This window comes from Clytia hemisphaerica, unplaced genomic scaffold, assembly GCF_902728285.1.
Source record: "Clytia hemisphaerica strain Z4C2 unplaced genomic scaffold, Clytia hemisphaerica genome assembly, whole genome shotgun sequence".
Taxonomy (NCBI): Eukaryota; Metazoa; Cnidaria; class Hydrozoa; order Leptothecata; family Clytiidae; genus Clytia; species Clytia hemisphaerica.
This window is the reverse complement of record NW_027104370.1, coordinates 1,285,545-1,305,796: the sequence shown is the minus strand read 5'-3', so window position 1 is coordinate 1,305,796 and position 20,252 is coordinate 1,285,545. Positions and strand designations below refer to the sequence as shown.

The window sequence follows — 20,252 nt, the reverse complement described above, 5'->3', positions numbered from 1 at the left end:
GTTACACCTATTACATGAGTACTTATCTCTACAAGCATTGGAACGATGTCCACGAGCCAAACAAACAAAACACCTCTTTTCTCTAATTAGAATATCCCGACGTGACTGTGTATTTGTGACCTTTCGACATTTAGCAGAGCTGTGACTCTTTTTACAAAAGATACAGACGTTCTTCTCAGTATTAGAGACCAAGGGCACTATAAAGTGGATCACTCTCATCAGTTCGCTCAGCTTTTCCGCCACCAGAATTGGTGCAATTTTCCTGAGCTCTAAGTTCTTCATTGAGATAAGTGAGCAATAAATCTAGTGTCCAGATGGAACTTCCAAACTTCCTAGAGATCACAATTTTTAGCTCGTCGGGGAGTTTTTCTTTTAAGATAGGGATCAAAAGACTGCCATAACCTTTAGCTTCGAGCTTCAAGGCTTTCAAATTTCGCACACAGCTTTCAACGTGGTTGTAAAGCGTTCGAAGGCTCTTTATGTTGTCTTTTGATCTTATCTTCTGTATCCTCAAGAGGGATTGCATGTGTGACGAAATCAAAACTTGCTCGTTCCCATACCTCTCGCATAATATTTCTATGGCTTCCTTGTAATTATCAGAGTTTAGAGTCAAACCTTTAATCGAATCCAAGGCTTCGCCAACCAAATATTTTTTCAAAAAATTAAAGCGGTCAATGTCGTTTATGCGCTCATTTTCGTGGATGGAAATCTTGAACTGATCCCAAAACCCTTGCCACTTGAGCGGATCACCTTTAAACGTAGGGAGCTCTATCTTTGGAAGTCGAGAAACACTTGTCCCAGAAGAAACAGATGCAGTTGGCAAAGAAACAGACGCGGAGCCATTCAATTTTGCTATCTCCAAAAGCTTAATGTCAAGACAAGCATCGATCTCAGTTGCAGGAAGCATTAATCCCATGCTTTGAACTACATCGTCACTGATCTTTTCAGGGTCTAAAAGTGGGAGAATCTCTTCATTGATGTCGGAAAGTTGGGCACAAGTGGATTCTAGCATAGACTTAAAGGATCTTAACTTTGCCTCAGAAATGTCATCACCTTTAAGATACTTTTCGATATTCTCCATAGTGGACTTTAAGAAAGCTCTAAGGCCTTCCCTCCGCTTGAGTTTTCGATCCAGTGTCATGGTGATATAAAAGACGGGAACTTCAAACAAAAGCCAATTAAATCAAAGAAAGAAAAAATTTGGAAATTTTCCGACGCGTGCCAATCAAGGAAAGGAAAATTTCAACACCAAATCAAATTACCTAATTAAATAAAAAATCTCAAATACAGCTATCAACAGCTGATCTAAAAACGATGGGGAAACTTCAAACAATAGAATTCCACCATGTCACTTTTGAGAAAATAGGATGACCTATTTGTGCCTTAGAACTGCTTTTTGCTACATATTGAATTCAAAGAGTCAAAGATGGAGGGCACATACACTCTTTTTGTTATAAGCATAACGTTTATAAGCATACTTAGGCTCAAATTCTGTGAAAAAAAGCATAATGCTAAGCATACCTCTAAGCTGAAATGCAAAAAAACTTGTGCAGCTTTTCTAAAACGCTGATCTTTTTAGGTTTTTTTTTAAAAGCTTTTTGCGCTTTCTAAGACCAAAGATTTTCGCCTGCGACGCCAAAGTACAAAGAACATATTTTGAGCCGAATCAATGTCCCGACTTAAAAATTCGAAACTTTTATGAACCCAAAGAAAATCAACAAATCGAAGTCTAATCATTTAAATAAGCATAAATTAAGGCTGAACCTTTATGGGTCTTCAATTCTTCTGATAGATTGAAAATATCTGAGTTTCCTTCGAAAGAAACCCTCTCCCAAGGTGTGAAAACCGTCATTAATCAATTTACTTTTGTTACAGCTGAGTGGTTTTGCTTTACTATTTTCCAAAGTCGACATATTTAATTTACAAGTTTTTGGCTTTTAGGATGAAAACAATAGAATTTCAACTATCCCTTTAAGAAGCCCCCCAGCAGACCCTCAATTCACACAATCACGCAAATTTTTTTCGAAATTCGCGCATTCACGCAAATTTTCATCGAGTTTCACGCAATTCCAATTTTATTCGAATCAGTTTTAATATTTACTGTCAGTGTGGATTGTGATAAAAAAAATGTGTCGGTATTTCGGTGTTCACTAAAACCCCCGTACACCCTTGTACTGTCAGGTTGCAATATTTTACGAACTAAACATTTTATAAGAACATTCTTGTGTTCTTAACCCTAACAATATTCCTAACATGTTCTTATTTTCGCCTTTTTTATGACTAGTTTTTGTTCATTGTCGGGTGTTTTAGAGTCTGCAAAGCCTAAAAATGTTTTTAGTTTGGAACTAGGTAGGCCGCTGACTTGAGTGTTTCCTCTAGAATAAAACACCCGGGGTACTTAGGCAAATGGAGGGTACCGTGCCGCCCTTAAGGGTATCATTTTTGGATTTCCAAATTCCCGCTAAGGGTCGGAAAAATCACAAAATCAAATTTCAGTCCCACTAAGGGTCGGAGAGATAGGAAAATTTTTAACTTTTTACACCCGGAAAGATCGAAATTCGGTCAAAATTGATCAAATTTGTCCCATAGGGTTCGTAAAATTCACAAAATTTTCCTTTGTTTTCTCCTTTTTAGTCCCTTTAAGGGACAGTTGGGCGGCACCCCCTGTCAGCTCACAACCCTAGTACCCCCCGGGATAAAACACACCTCAACAATAGATAAATATAGACAGGCTTATAATGACGTCATTGTTCCTATGTAGGAAAAATACCAACAAAATATTTCAACGAAGAGGTACACGTTTTTTATAAGAACAAACTATAGCTGACAGACTTGCTTGAACTAAAGGAGAAATATTACACGCTTTTTATATAAGAATGTAGTTTTTTCAATTCATCATGAATATTTTTAACTTTTGAAGGAAAAATCATTCTGAAATATTCTTACGGTATTCTTAGGTTTGGATCCAATCCCGTCCAAAATCTAGCATGTAATGACTGTAATACATACCTCAATCAAAAATTTGGCAATTTGGTTGAACCTTTTAGCATTGCTGGGGAATAATTGGCAATTTAATGGTAAAAAATTAGAGCATTCTTAGATCGCCAATTTCCATGATAATGATATTCTTATTAGCATATTCTTAATTTTTTGGCCAATTTCATTATAGATATTCTTAAAAATTATGTTCTTATAAAAAAAGTGTTTATTCTACGTACTTGAGAACAAAGTTATTCGAATAATGTTCGTTAAGATGCAGTCTAAAAAACGCTCAGTATTGAACCACATATTTTTCATTGCCCCTTGTCTCATCTCCATGTTATTAAAGAAAACAAAAACTATAATCTTAACATTTTTATCCATCGTGCAAATGGGGCTTATTCATCATCGTTTTTATGTTATTAATCCTTATGATAATGTAAATCGGCCCTTAACAACCACAAACATGACATAATGACGAATAAAATACCACAATATCGTAAGAGAGGATCATAATTATCAAATAGAGCACGTAACGTAAGCAGGGTATTGTTCGCAAGAAATTTCCGTCTTTCTATTTAATTACCTTTCAAACAAAATGGATTTCCTATTTTTCTTGTGAGCTCTGTTTGTATTTGACCCCCGGGGGGGGGGGGCAGCCAAGCAAAATGACTGACGGGTATGTGCGGGCACTAAGGGTGTATTTTTCAAGGCATCCGAAATGCACTGATTCTGAACCCTAGCCAAGCCTTACAACACACCCTGACCACTCATTTTTGCTATGCTTTCACCGCGTTTACCCTGCCAAGCCAAACGCGATGACACAAATTTTATTTCCTGGCCTTCTGAACCCTAGCCAAGCCTTACAACACACCCTGACCACTCATTTTCGCTATGATTTCACCGCGTTTACCCGGCCAAGCCAAACGCAGTGTGGGTGAGTTTTTTGCCGCCTGCGCTGTAAGGGTAGAAATTTCAGAAAATTTTTGAAAAATCTAGATATTTTGACCAAAAATGCTAGAATTTTGACCATTTTTTGCACGAAAAGGATAGAAAATTTTGGGGAAAATGCACTCTAAGGGTATGATTTTCACTGATTTTTGCTGCACTATAAGGGTGCAATTTTAAAAGCCAATTTTTGGCCCGCACATACCGTCAGTCCGCAAACCCAGTGCCCCCCCCGGGATTTGACCTCACAATCATTAAGATATTCTAAATTAACATACATGTTTTTTTTATAAGCAAGTGTCTGCCCCTTGTTCAGTCTCGTGTATGCTTAAGTTACCAAAGCATCCAGGCTATGATATGCCTATTTATGATTCATCCCAAGCCAAGTTTTTAATCAAATTTCAGAAATTTTGTAAAAATTTGTTCAGATTTTGGAGTAGTGGAATGTAGCTAGCCGTGGAATGTCTTTTTTTACTTGACCTCTACCAAACCTTTTCAAACAGATAAAAAGTAACAACCTGAAAAATATTTCAGGCTGACATAATGTTATATATGTTATGCTTAGGAATTCTGCAAATCTGAGCCTTCATACACGCTTTTTTTAGAAGGATGGTGTAAATCCATTTCATCATGGATATTCTTAACTTTTTTGGGAAAATCATTCTAAAATATTCTTACAGCATTGTTAGGTTAGGATCCTGATTCAGACTAAAATCTATTCACGATAAGTGTGCACTCTTTCTTCTTTTACCTATAACTTTTGAAGGAATTCTTCAATCTTTATCAATTTGGTATCATTGGAAACATATTAGTGAGTGGAACAATTTGAAATAAAAAAATCTTTAAAAAAATTCTAAAAATGAAGATGAAAATGAAGAAGAAAAAAATAAAGATCTTGTAGAAAAGTGCTATAACTATCATTTTCACTGAAGTGAATCCTTAATCATCGAACGTTATCACTGTGAAAAAAATCTCAAAAATAATCATTCAGTCAAAAGATATCAAACAAAGTTATAAGCTGATTGACGTCTAAAAACCCTGTTTTCTGCAGTTTTTTGCTGTTTTTTGGGGTCAATCACTTATTAACTTTGTATCATAACTTTATATTGAATAAATATTTTAATAAAATTTCTTCACAGTGATAATCTCCTAAGATTAAGGAATCTCTCCAGTGAAAATGAAAGTTGTACATACGTCTCAAGCATAAAAAGGCATTTTTGTGAAAGGAGTGAGCCTTACTTGTGGGGTAATTGACAATTTTTAATTGAAAATGCTCTAAAAATGGTATTCTTAGCTTGAGTAGCAAAATTCCATAATGGTGATATTCTTAGCATCATTCTTAAATTTTCGGCCATTTTCATCATGGACATTCTTATAAAGTACATCCTTATTAAAAAAAGTGCGTATGCTTATAAATGTTATGCTTATAAAAACATGTATTATTGGAATGTGAGCAACCGTGATTCAATATATTCCTATCCGCCACAAAATCTGCCACTCTCCATTTTATCCACCCTAGCAAAAATATTATCACCAGTGAATTGAGACAGGGGTGTCAACATTGTTTAGAGAAGAATTATGAAAGAAGTTTCACAATTGAAAGATATACGCTGAAACAACATTTAGGTTACTTAGAGTGTAGACCAGAAATCCTAATCGAAGTGTATATTTACCCAACAGAGCTTTCAAAGTCACAACTCAAGCACTTCCGTATCAATTGGACCCTTCTCTATTGAAGAATTGCCTAAAAAATCGTAAAGAGGTGTAAAGAATATCCATGCAAGTTTCATTCTCTGAGAAACCCACTTCTCACAGACGCCCGATAGGATTTTTTCAGCAATTGTGGATAGAAATTACAGACTGAGACTCAATGGGGATTTATATTCCTGGGGGTTTCTATTCTTTTTGTTTTCAAGTCAGAAAATTTATTGGGGGTGGGAAAAATAGTGAATATTTTGCAGTGAGGATCGGTTTATTTGAAGTGGGGAAAAAAATTGGTTAGGAGGAGAATTTTCCACCGGTGACGATAATTTTGCCAATTTTTCTGGTGAGTCTGTGAGAGAGGGGTGTCCAAAGGGAAAACACATTCTTTCATTTTTATCCACTGGCTTAAGATTCTCATTATTTAATTGTATTGTTAACACGAATCAATAACATGCTGTTGTGCGCAGATTTGTAATACTTGCGCAGATTTGTAATACCTGCGCAGATTTGTATACTTTCTGTGCAGATTTGTAATACCTGCGCAAATTTGTAATAAACTTTGCGCAAATTTGTAATACTTGAGCTGCGCAGAAATGTAATACTTCTCTGCGCAGATTTGTAATTTGGAATTGATATTTTCATTGGTAACCAAATTCTATTCTGCGAACAAAATGCGTTAAAAAAGACTTAGAAAATAATACCCAAATAAAGTTGTGATTATTGAGCACATCGAATAAAAAATCAATTAATATTTATTTTCTAAGCAGTGCTTTTATAAGAAATTTATCTGGTAATATAAAAATTGTTTATGAGAATAGCGCGGACATAATTTTTTATAAGAACTGCTTTTATAAGAAACTAATCAATAACTCGTACAATAAAAATTATTTCTTGCCGGTAATTGTTTATTTCGAAGTAAACAAAGTACGAAGAATGACATGAACATATTTATTTTTATAAGCACTGCTTTTATAAGAAACTAACCAATACTCGTAAAATAAAAATTATTTCTTGTCGGTAACTGTTTATTTCAAAGTAAACAAGGTGCGAAGAATAACATGAACATATTTATTTTTTATAAGAACTGCTTTTATAAGAAACTAACCAATAACTCGTAAAATAAATATTATTTCTTGTTGGTAATTGTTTATTTCGAAGTAAACAAGGTACGAAGAATAACATGAACATATTTATTTTTTATAAGAACTGCTTTTATAAGAAACTAACCAATAACTCGTAAAATAAATATTATTTCTTGTCGGTAACTGTTTATTTCAAAGTAAACAAGTTACGGAGAATAACGTAGACGTATTTATTTTTATAAGCACTTTGTTATGAAAAAACAATCAATGATATGAAAATATCTTTGTCAACATTTTATCATTTCAAGAGGTAGTACCAAAATTGATGAACAATTTATAAGATGATATGATAAGAAAATATTGATTTGCTCTAAAACCACCTTCTACCTAGCTAGGAAACCTGTCCCCTCTGACTGGATTTCTTTTATAACCTTTCATAGCACCTGCATTACATTCCAGCATGATATCTCAAGTGAAATTATTTTGAGTTAACTTTCTTTCAAAAAGAGTTTGATGGTTGAAGCTTCGGTATGTTTTTTGTTGTTGTTAGATAGAAAAAATACATAAAGATGAAAAAAAAAAAAAATGATTGGGACAATTTCCATTCGATTAAATTATATTGATTCGTTTCTTATAAAGTTAATTCTTATAGGAAAAATGAAAATACCTTAAGGGAACTTATTTTGGCGGGAACTAATTTGCGAATTTGGCGAATTTAGGCAAAATTCGCCAAAATTAGTTCCCGCCAAAATTAAATATTTTGCTCACTCGCCAAAATAAGTTCCCGCCAAAATTAAATTTTTTGTTTCCTTGCCTAAATAACCCCTGAAATTCATCAAAATTGCTCAAAATAAGGCAAAATAGAACAGATTTACGCTGTCATTCGCCAAAATTAGTTCCCGCCAAAATTAAAAAAATTCACTAGTCGCCAAAATAAGTTCCCGCCAAAATTAAAATTTTTTAAGATTTTCGCCGCTCGCCAAAATAAGTTCCCGCCAAAATAAGTTCCCTTAAGGTATTGAGATTGTATTCAAAATCCCATGTTTGTATTGAAAGAACCAACTGCCGAAAGCCAATTTCCATTAGATTGAAAGATATTGATTCGTTTCTTATAAAGTTGATGCTTATAAGAAAAATGAAAATGCTTAAAATCATTCCCAATCCATGTTTGTATTGAAAGAACCAACTGCCAAAAGCCAATTTTCATTAGATTAAAATATATTGATTCGTTTCTTATAAAGTTGATGCTTATAAGAAAAACGAAAATATTGAAATTGTTCAAAATCCCATGTTTGTATTGTAAGTACCAACTGCCAAAAGCCAATTTTCATTAGATTAAAATATATTGATTCGTTTCTTATATAAAGTTGATGCTTATAAGAAAAATGAAAATATCGAAATTGTTCATAATCCCATGTTTGTATTGAAAGAACAAGCGGCGACAGCCAATTTTCATTAGATTAAAAGATATTGTTTCGTTTCTTATAAAGTTGATGCTTATAAGAAAAATGAAAATGCTTAAAATTATTCCCAATCCAATGTTTGTATTGAAAGAACCAACTGCCAAAAGCCAATTTTCATTAGATTAAAATATATAAATTTTTCTTATAAAGTTGATGCTTATAAGAAAAATGAAAATATTGAAATTACTCAAAATCCCATATTTGTATTGAAAGAACCAACTGCCGAAAGCCAATTTCCATTAGATTGAAAGATATTGATTCGTTTCTTATAAAGTTAATGTTCATACTAAAGATATACAACCTTTGTGTGATTTTCTGATTATTTTCTAAGTCTTTTTTTCGAAACTTTTCTTCGTGGAAAACATATGCCCTCGAAGTAAAAATCTAAATTCCAAATTACAAATCTGTCTGCGCAGAGAAGTATTACATTTCTGCGCAGCTCAAGTATTACAAATTTGCGCAAAATGTATTACAAATCTGCGCAGGTATTACAAATCTGCGCAGAAAGTATTACAAATCTGCGCAGGTATTACAAATCTGCGCAGAAAGTATTACAAATCTGCGCACAACACATGCGACTAGATTTATAAAAAAGGGCATTTGCTTTGAAAGCTGCTAAAAATTATTACACCTCTGTCTCACAGCCCCCGTGGTACTTTCCAATGGGGATGGTACAAATTATTGTTGTCAGCTCAAAAAGTCCAGGGTGATGGTTTTTAAGTGTAAATTTTCTTTTTTGTTGAAGTTTAAGTTGGGATGAAAACAAAATCTTTTTGCCAGTCACGCAGATAAATTAGGGTTTCCTACCACGGACGAAATATTCGCCAATCTTTCGGTGAGACGGGGATTCCAATGAGTCTGTGAAACAGGGGTGTGTTACGAAAGTTATTAATCTATTTACCCCGTAATAGTAACTTTCACATGATAAAAATGAGGCAAAAGGTAGGAATGGTCTTGATTTTTTATAGATGTGAAAATATTCTGTATTGCTTTTACAAGATCAGCAAAATGCCTATTTAATGTATAAACGGCTTTTAAGCCGTTTGTTATAATGGGATTCAAATTTCATTATTTTAAGAAGCATCATTACTAGTTTAATTATGCCAATGTCGAAAATATCTATATAGCATCAATCTATATTAAAGGAAAACAACGTATTTCATGATTAAGTGTTGTATATGAGTTTTTTTGATTTGATTTTGAAAGTAAAATGGCTAATCAAGTGAATATTGCAGGTATCGCTAATCAAACGAATATGGCAGGTATCACGCAGAAAGTTTTGTCTTTGAAACCATTACCAATCGATCCAACCAGATGTACTCCCAACAAATCGTTGTATCAGCAGATTCTCAATAACAGTCAAGCCACGTCAGAAAGACAAGCAAAACAGTTCAACTTGGGGAACTCGCACTGTACAGCAAACCCTATGCATGCAGCCGACTTTGTTCTTGAAAGGGAGTATGGAGACAGTTCTCTCTTTGTTCAAGGTGAACGCACCAGTGTTTTCATACCACCCACGTTTGTTTCGAATCAATACAAAAAGTCTTCTACCGCTATCCTTGATTATGACGTCAAAAAAGACATTGACAGACTTTTGGTTAGTTTGAAACAACATTCACCAACGTATTGGCTGACCAAAGAATTGGAATCTTTTATGCAAACGCAAAACAATGCTGATTCTGTCGACAAGAAGGCGTTTGGGAAATGGATTCTTAACCTTCAAATCATGTATCTGGTTATTAGTGAACTGAAAACTGACCAAGTGACCCTGCCTAAAACTACTTCCGAATTAGGAGTTTTCTTTCAAGGATTTCTTGCAGTGCTCTCTCCCACATCACCTCTGGGGACACTTCTCCTAAAAAATCCGAAAAACCTCAAAAAGCAGATCAAGCAAATGATTGAAGAAACACCAAGCGATGATTCAAACCTTCGATGGCTATTCACATTAGAACTGTCAGAAGTTGGTGAAAAGCTGGAACACTGGTTATATGACCAGCTTCTACCATTGAAAGATGACAATCTCCAAAACACAGTCGTTCTTTCTTCACTCATCTTTCTGACAAATGTGCAAAATAAAATGCACAAAGAGACAGATTTTCTAATCATATCTTGGGAACGGAAACTTATCATTTCAATCGAGCTGAAACGAACAATCGCAGATGATAAAGCTTTCAAGCAGTTAGAATCAAACCATCGGATTTTCGAGGAAAGGTTAGGGGACCAATTAATTTCAGGTTGGACGTATTTTCCGGTGGTCGGCGTGGAACACGACAACCTTTCAGTAAACAGTCAGCATTATATCACAATCCAAACTGAAATAAAACAATGGCTGACCAGTATCTTCAAAAAGTTCCCGACTATTCCAGCAGCGTCCATACCGAATCCATTGGACGAAGCTAAGGAGATACTCAAAATCCTGGTCTTTGCCATTCACGTTTCGAAAAAAGATCAAACCGCACCTATTACGAGCTCAACATGGGTCGAATACACAAGCAACGCAATCGAAAATGTTTCGACTAGCCACAACATCTTATTCTACTCCAACCAACAGATGGCCATAATGAACAACGATGACCAACGCTACAGGAGAGCGATCATTGTTGGGCCTTTTGGTGTTGGAAAAAGCATCTTACTTAAACAGAAGGCCATACAATTAAACAAAAGACCTGAATACAAAGGAAAAGTTTTATTTGTTGTCGATTCGTCTTACGTAACAGCCACTAAACCCATGCAATTTCATCGTCTGAAGATTGACTTGGAGAATCAACATGGAATATTTGTTGAAGAGATCAATTCGCTTTTGGTAGGTAATCAATTGTTTAATGATTGTGATGGATTGATCTTTCATTTTTAACTTGTAAAATCTTTATTCTTGAGGTGTCTTCCTTTTCATGTTTTCAAACAAGTAAAGAATATCTTTTTCATTTTCATTTGATAGTCATCTCAAAGAGGTCATCAAACCACGTGACATCAAAGCATCGTTCATCGATGAATTTGACACCTGGATATTTCAAGTCTTACATAATCGGTTTTTATTATTCATTTCATAGACTCAGAAGGTTCGTCTTGTTGACATGATTATAAGACGGGACATCAAAGCGTTGTTCATCGATGAATTTGAAGTGTTTTCACGAACTGAAAAATGGATAAGGAAGGAGGTGATGCCACTCGTTGACTACTTATGGATCGTCCCATCGACAGACTTCTTGAGTGATGGAAGTTACCAAGAATTTTCGACTGACTTTTTAGTCGTCAATCTCGAACAGAATTTTAGAAATTCTCAACAGATCGTCAAAGCAACCAACTCAGTAGCCGAGGAGAAAGGTTATGTATACAAAAAAGGGATCGTTATGCCACTTGGTAATTTTCCGGATGGTTGCGAGCCAATACTTGTTGACACGTTCGAAGAAGCAGTAATAGAAGCGAGAAAACGAGCAAATGAAGGAATCCTTGTGATTGCTGATCAACGAATCAATACAAAAGATCATTACGACGTTCTAGATCGGTTGAACGAGAATTATAAAGCATATCACTTAATAAAAAATGATTTTAAAGAGGAAGAAAATCCGTTTAAGTTTCTTCAGGAAGGAAATATTTTGGTCATTTATACATCTGCATCTTATGGATTTGATTGGTCCACGGTTATTGTATTAGAACAAATCAGTGGCCACATAACTCACCATCTTTGTAATTTCATGTTACGATGTACCACAAACCTCATTGTGGTAAAGGAGAGAGAAGATGAAAGTGATTCAGAGGACACCAGTGAAAGTGATTCAGAAGAAGATGAAAGTGATTCATTTGTAATCATTATGTAGATAGACCGGTTTAGAGGCCCTAGTGTGCCTGGACTGTAAATCCTTTAATAAATAAATAAATAAATAAATAGATTCAGAGAGACGACACCGGTGGTTGATAATTTTAATATTATACTTTTAATTTTAAATCAGCACTTTACTCATTTTGTCATTTTTAAATAAAGATTTTATAACATTTTTCTCAATTATTTCAAAAGTAAGTTTAATGAAAATATACCATCTTTACATTTACATTTTTGTACACTCAGTCAATATTATTTTACACACATAAACACATTTTAGAAATATACTTTGATTCTTTCATATTCTTAATTGTAAATCAGCATTTTACTCAATTTTTTATTTTAAAATTAATATTCTAAAACTATTTTATCTAGGATTGATCTCTTCACTTGGATGAAGAATAAATAAGCTTTCGGGTGCGGCGCTATGGTAGAAAAGGTGTATTGGCTAAAGCAAAACAATCGCAACAAAATTAAACCTCAATCCTGAAAATAAACACGCTTTGATTCTTTTATACAAGAGAAGATTCGGAGGTGATTCAGAGGACACCTGTAACGGCTAAGCCTTTTCAGTTCAGTGTTTTTCTCATCATTTTTGGCATTCCCTCACATTTTGTTCAGGTTTTCTCTGTGTTTCTCATTTTTCTCGGTTTTTCAGTTTTTCTCATGTTTTCTGCATTTTCAGTGTTTTTCTGTTCTCAGTGTTCAACATTTTGGATTCTAATTTGTTTATTTATGTTAATTTATTCAAAATATGCATTTTTCCAATTTTTGGTTTTGGTCAGTAATTTATACATTTTTATCATTTATCAACTTTGACCTATGACCTAGAATTTATCATTCTGTAAATTACACATTTTCTAGAATTTGCTATTTAAGCAAGGACTTTCATTTTCACATCAGTTCAACAAGAGATTTCATGTAGTGAACATCAAATTTTTATAAGTCCAACTTCAAACAATACTTAGTCATAACTTATAAACTTTTCTCTCATCAATATGAGTTTAGTTTACTAACTTTTATCACACCACTGCCTGGATTATTCCAGCCTCACACTTCAGGCAAGCTGGTAAGTTTTTCAGCCATTTTGTTTTTGTCGGCCATTTTGTTTTTTTTCTTTCTTGATGCTTTGCATCATGAGGCATTAAGATTAGGCTAGGACTAGCTTACTTTATTTTCAACTAATACTATTCAATCAATTCATCAATCAATATTCAAATTTATACATTCAAACAGGCTTATACTTTAGTTTTACTTTAGACTTATGCTTTTTCCTTGTGATCAATATTTAGTATTTTTTCAATTTCAATTTTCAGTTTGAACATTATCATCACACATGTTACAAACACTTGTGACCGCTTCCAATTTATTCATCCCCACTCCGTGAATCCCTACATTCAAACAGCGTTGAAGTTGTTTGTCAACCGATCAACGTTTCATGTCAGATCCAGAAGATCAAAATCCAATATCAGATACGATATCTATGGTATTACCGGCAAGAAAGTCATAAAGCCAACATCTCCGGAAGTTACCCATCCGCTAGTCGAAGAAGCTTATCATCCGCCAATGGAAGAAGAAGCGATCAAACTCAGAGCTGATGGCATCATGGTGGAGACTGAATTAAAGAAGCTTCTCATTGAAGAGTCTACTTTTCGAGATGAGATTCACCGGGTATGATTCAAAAATTGACATTTATACTTTTATTGGTGAGTTTGATAAACTTCACTCCGATTCTGTACCCAAGTCGCTTCAGCCAGAGTTTCTCAAGAACAATTACCTCGATAAACAAGCCTTGGCTATTGTTAAAAGTATTGACAACATCAAAGACATATGGGATCGCCTGAAACAAATTTTCGGTGATAAGGAGGTACTTTTACAACACAAACTCCACGAACTCATGGAATTGACAAAGAATCCAAAGTTACTGAAAGATTCGATTAAAATCATAGACTCTCTGAGTAAAATAACTAATACAATGAGAGATCTCATGCAACTTGCTGCAAAACACAATATCGAAAATGAACTTTTTTATAGTAACGCATTTTCTCAGATCGTCAGCAATCTAGGAGATAGCAGAATGATGAGATGGCTGCAACTTTCGTGCCAATCTCCAGAAACTGGGAAGAGAAAATGGAAGCAAATGATTGATTTCCTTGAAACTGAAATGGCGGTGCATCAGCAAAAGGCTGCCATACAGATTGCGTCCAACCAAGCTCCAAAACACCCTGACATCTACAGAATCGTATCAGAGGACGTTTATGTGGATGATTGCTTATCAGGTGATCAGACTCTTCCCAAGGTCATCAACACTGCAGATCGACTCGAAACTGTTGTAAACAATGGTGGCTTCACACTCAAAGGTTTCACATTCTCTTGCCAAGATCCAATCAAAAAGCTTTCCAAGGACAGTCATTCTGTATCAGTTGCTGGACTCAAGTGGTACCCAAAAGAAGACACCCTATCAATTGATGTTCAGGATCTGAATTTCGCGAAAAAGTATCGTGGTCGAAAACCAACTTCAATCTCTGACATCCCAACCAATCTAACACGCCGACAATGCTCATCCAAACTTGGAGAATTATACGACATCTCAGGCATCGTCACACCTTTCATTGCAACAATGAAGATGGATATGCATCAAATCGTCAAACACAAATTTGAATTGGATGATACCTGACCTGACAACCTCCGCAACATATGGGTATCACACTTCGAAATGATGAAAGAGATAAAGACCATCAAATATAAACGCGCTATTGTACCAGAAGAGGCCGTTAATCTCAACATCGAAACTCTTGACTTTGGCGACGCCAGTGAATATTTGGCATGTTCAGCAATTTATGTCCGATTCAAACTCAAAGATGAAACATACTCATGCCAACTCATCTTCGCAAGATCGCAGGTCTTAGAGGAAACAACCCAACCAAGAGGAGAGCTCCTGGCAGCCCTTCTCAACAGTCATACTGGCCAAACAGTCAAGTCAGCATTTGGAGACCGTCATAAATCGTCAATCAAATTCACCGACTCTCAAATCGCTCTATACTGGATCTGCAACCCAAACCTTGATCTGATGAAGTGGACAAGAAACAGAGTCATCCAAATTCTACGCTTCACTGACCGATCTCAATGGTTCTATGTCAAATCAGAAGACATGATTGCCGACATCGGAACTCGCAGATGCTCATCTATCGACACCATCAATAAAGAATCAGACTGGATCAATGGATACAGTTGGATGAAGTCACCTTCTACACTGTTTCCATCCCTATCAAAGAGAGTGCTCAAGAACGTCAATTGGCTTATAAAGAATGCAAGCCAGAAGCGAAGTCATTCTTTTCATCTTCAATCATCATAGCAGATGAGGTCGCTAAACGATACAAGCTTTCAAATTATCTCGTTGATCCAAACGCTAGGAAATTTTCTTCTATTGTACGTATCTTGGTTATCATTCGAAAATTCATCAAAACTCATCTCAAGATCTCATCACTTCGCCCGAAACGTCTTCAAACAAAGATTCAAGAAGATGACTTAGAAGAAGCAAGGAATTACCTCTTCAGAAAGGCAACATTGGAAGTCAACACCTTTGTACCTACGAACAAGGTGAAGAAAATCTCGGAAATGAAAGATGGAATCTTGTACTATACAGGACGAATTCTTCCAGCAGATAACGTCACGATTCTTGGCAATGCAACAAATGTCATGAAGGATCTAGGAGCACTTCACTTTCATGTACCAATCATCGATCGACATTCACCGCTGGCATATGCCATTGTAAACGACATCCATTGGAATCATCCGACAGCCAGCCACACAGGAGTCGAAACCACTTGGAGATATATCCTTCAAGTAGCATACATCATTAAAGGAAGATACCTCGTGAAACAGATTCGATCCTTATGTGCCAAATGTCGATTTTTGATGAAACAACAACTTGATGTATCTATGGGGCCCACGTCACTAGACAGTCTCAACATCGCTCCAGCCTTCTATTGCTCCCAAACCGACTTAGCTGGACCATTTTCATCCTACTCGAATCATCACAAACGAACAACAGTAAAAATCTGGTTAATTGTTTTCTGTTGCGCAACCACAACTGCCGTGAAGATCAAGCTGATGGAAGATTACACAACGACATCCTTTGTGCAAGCATTCACACGTTTGGCATGTGAAGTTGGCTACCCAAAGAAATTACTTGTTGATGAAGGGAGTCAGCTTCTCAAGGGATGTAAGTCAATGCAACTCAACTTCCAAGACATCAAGGCCAAGATTGAGGGAAAATCATCTATCGAGTTCAACACCTGCCCAGTTGGTGGACACAACTTCCATGGTCGAGTCGAAAGAAAGATTAGAGAAATTCGAAAATCATTGGAGAAATCTGTCCACCTTGAAAGACTCTCCATGATGCAGCATCCATCTCCAACTCAATAAACAATCTACCTTTGGCAATAAAAAACAAAGGTGATTTTGAATTCGCAGACCTCATCACTCCGAACAGACTCATTCTCGGGAGGAACAATGACCGCTGTCCAACCGAACCTCTGTCAATATCAGATGATTCTGATAAAATCATCCGTTCCAATGGGAAAATCTTCAATGCGTGGTTTGAGTGTTGGTTAACCTCGCATGTACCATCATTGATGCACCAACCTAAATGGTTTAACACCGATCGTGATCTACAACCAGGTGACGTCGTTTTGTTCACCAAACAGGATTCTGCCATCGCTTCAACTTATCAACATGGTCGTATCAAATCAGTAAATCGTGGTCGTGATAATGCCATTCGTGATGTTGTGGTTGAATATCAGAATAGTGATGAGAATACAAAGCGTTTAACGACACGTGCTGTGAGGACTTTGATTTTGATATTGGGAGCTGATGAGATTGATTTATCAAAGGAATTGTTCAAATTGAAATGATTTGCAAATTTTGCAATTTAAATGAATCTTCAAATCCTAAATGTGATTTGATTCAAAAATCAAATAAAAATTATTAAAATTTAACATAATTCAAGAAAAATTTATTTAATACATTTATTTCAATTAGTATATTTTCAAGTATTTTCAATATTCATATAATTTCTATTAGTATTTTTCATATCTGTTGGGGGAGTGTAACGGCTAAGCCTTTCCAGTTCAGTGTTTTTCTCATCATTTTTGGCATTCCCTCACATTTTGTTCAGGTTTTCTCTGTGTTTCTCATTTTTCTCGGTTTTTCAATTTTTCTCATGTTTTCTGCATTTTCAGTGTTTTTCTTAGACTGGAGTCGTTTATAATGCATGTAATACTAATAATAAACACAAATAATGATACTGGATTTAGTTTGTATAAACGACTGGAAGAATCCGGTGTTCCAGCCTTATAGATACCGGGCCTAGCTACGCAGAAACTTGCGTAGCGAGAAAACAATTTATTAAGCAACAACAAACTCTCAAAATAAAATCAACTCAAATAAAAAACATTTTTAACACACAAATCCACACACATTTTATTTTCAAGAATTTTTTTTGAGCGGGAAAAAATTTTAATTGCGATATTGACACATTTTTTTTGTTTGGAGTTTGTGCACAAAGGTTTCTAGACGACTAAAATTTACTTTTTTGCTTTATTTCTAATATGTCTGAATTAGTCGTCTAGCTTGCTAGACTATGTTTTTCTGTTCTCAGTGTTCAACATTTTGGATTCTAATTTGTTTATTTATGTTGATTTATTCAAAATATGCATTTTTCCAATTTTTGGTTTTGGTCAGTAATTTATACATTTTTATCATTTATCAACTTTGACCTATGACCTAGAATTTATCATTCTGTAAATTACACATTTTCTAGAATTTGCTATTTAAGCAAGGACTTTCATTTTCACATCAGTTCAACAAGAGATTTCATGGAGTGAACATCAAATTTTTATAAGTCCAACTTCAAACAAGACTTAGTCATAACTTATAAACTTTTCTCTCATCAATATGAGTTTAGTTTACGAACTTTTATCACACCACTGACTGGATTATTCCAGCCTCACACTTCAGGCAAGCTGGTAAGTTTTTCAGCCATTTTGTTTTTGTCGGCCATTTTGTTTTTTTTCTTTCTTGATGCTTTGCATCATGAGGCATTAAGATTAGGCTAGGACTAGCTTACTTTATTTTCAACTAATACTATTCGATCAATTCATCAATCAATATTCAAATTTATACATTCAAACAGGCTTATACTTTAGTTTTACTTTAGACTTATGCTTTTTCCTTGTGATCAATATTTAGTATTTTTTCAATTTCAATTTTCAGTTTGAACATTATCATCACACATGTTACAAACACTTGTGACTGCTTCCAATTTATTCATCCCCACTCTGTGAATCCCTACATTTTGAAAATTTAAGCTCTAGAAACTAAACTAACAACTAAAATCGAAGATGCAATGAATGCGAAACCTATAGATAACAAAACGAAAACAAATTCAAAGAAAAGTTTTGCCGAAATCACGAAAACCAGCGACGAGTTAAATATATCCAGCATGAAACAAATACTTCGCAGCGAAAAAGTCGAAGAACAGAGAAAGCAATCAAGGGAAGCTAACATCATCATCCATGGAGTAATGGTAATAGAGTTGACAATGATTTTGTAAACGAACTCCTAAATGACGTTAAAATAAACACAGAGCCAACTTACATCTCCTACCCTAAATATCAGAGGTTAAGTTTTCAAAGAATATATTAACCGAAAGCAGCCACCGAGGGCAAAAGACGGAATAGCTGTTCCGGAGACCCCCCTCAGCTGGAAATGGCCTAGGTGTTCCGGGAAATTTTCAAAAAATTTGCTCCTGGAAATACATAGCTGTTCCCTGGAAAAATCGTGAAAGCTCTATATCAGCTTTCCAGCTGGAAATTCACATGTGTTCCAGGTTGATTCCATGTAATTTTCACAACTGATATAGAACTTTGGAGCTGTTCCTGTAGCCAACTAGCTGGAAATCTGGAGCTGTTCCGGTCGAGATTAAGTTTTTTTTTCTGGACAAAGATCGAAAGATTGAGCTGTTCCTTGAATTAGCCAGCTGGAAATTTAGAGCTGTTCCGGTCGATTTTTCGGAGCTGCTCCTTAGACAGTTTAAAACAAGACGCTCCTGGAAAACTTCCCTACTGGAGTAGGAACAGCTAATTTTTTTGCTAGCAAATTGAAAAAAATTGAAAAAAATGAGCTGTTCCTCTACAGTAGGGCACTTTTCCAGGAGCGATTTGTGTTCCGAGCTGTCTTAATTTAAAAACTCTTGATTTAAAAACACGGGGGTAACATAAAATGTAAGCTATGATAGCAAGCAATTGTAAAATTAGAAAGAAATTTCTACCATAACTTTCACAGTTTAGAAAATTACATCATTTGAATGAGAGTTTTTTACAAAATCATGAAAGTAGCAGAAAATAAAATGCCAGCGTAAAACTAAACTATCTAGTAACCCCCGTCTTTAAACGAAGTAAGAAAATAGAATTTGCAAAATGGTAGCAGAGTGGCGCGAAACTATTTTGTTCTGGTTGGTATCGAAGTACAAACTTTGCAAAAGTTAAAGCTATTTCAAAGTAAATCTTAACCTAACATCATGATCCTTGCCACAAATCACTGATTAACTGTATGAAACGCTTTTGCAGTTATTCTTGAAGAAACTGGGGAGGATATTTTTGTGGTTCTTTGAGCAAAAATGGACTAATCTTTTAACAACTCAACTCATGACATCTTGGTGGATCACAACTGAATAAAATGAAACATTGTCAAGAAGAACACTGAAAACATCAAACTTCAAAACTGACAAGCATGACTAGGTATGTTTTTTTTTTAACTTTTCAGTTCTATACCAGACTCCCCCACTCTATACAATCGATAACTTTTTCCCAACCATTGATGACCAATCAATAACTGATTGATTGATTGGATATCGACTGATGGTGATGGGGAATCAACCCGGGGGGGGCAGCTGGGCAAAAGGCCCGACGGGTATGTGCGGGCACTAAGGGTGTCTTTTTCAATTTTTTTTTATAAGGTGGTATTCCAAAAATCCTGTGTCAGACTTTCTGAAACACTGAGTTGAGCTATTGAAGTTAATTCCTTTTTTAAATGACTAATTTTTCTAAAGTTTGCAGAATGATATTTTTGAGGGTCTGAATCCTAAAAAATTGATTTTTGAGATTTTATGTCAGGGAACCAGTTTTTAAAAAATCTAATCAATTCATTGCATGCCAAACAACAATTTCCCTGAAAATTTCAAGTCAAAGTCTT

The 20,252-nt window shown here is 35.2% G+C and overlaps 2 protein-coding genes and 1 long non-coding RNA gene across 3 annotated transcripts; 2 read left to right on the top strand and 1 right to left on the bottom strand.

The window, feature by feature from the left end:
• Window positions 1-181: 181 nt before the first annotated feature.
• LOC136818490 (uncharacterized) lies at window positions 182-1,141 on the bottom strand. The gene has a single exon (XM_067074825.1). The coding sequence runs from the start codon at window positions 1,139-1,141 to the stop codon at window positions 182-184; it is 960 nt and encodes a 319-aa protein (XP_066930926.1).
• An 11,824-nt stretch (window positions 1,142-12,965) lies between these two features.
• On the top strand, window positions 12,966-13,342 carry LOC136818503 (uncharacterized). The gene is made up of 2 exons (XR_010848246.1): window positions 12,966-13,065; window positions 13,313-13,342. It is a non-coding gene; the product is annotated as an uncharacterized lncRNA (long non-coding RNA).
• Window positions 13,343-14,712: 1,370 nt separating this feature from the next.
• LOC136818489 (uncharacterized) lies at window positions 14,713-16,424 on the top strand. Its single transcript, XM_067074824.1, has 2 exons — window positions 14,713-15,226; window positions 15,352-16,424. Exons 1-2 carry the CDS (start codon window positions 14,713-14,715, stop codon window positions 16,422-16,424), a joined length of 1,587 nt encoding a protein of 528 aa, XP_066930925.1.
• Window positions 16,425-20,252: the final 3,828 nt, after the last annotated feature.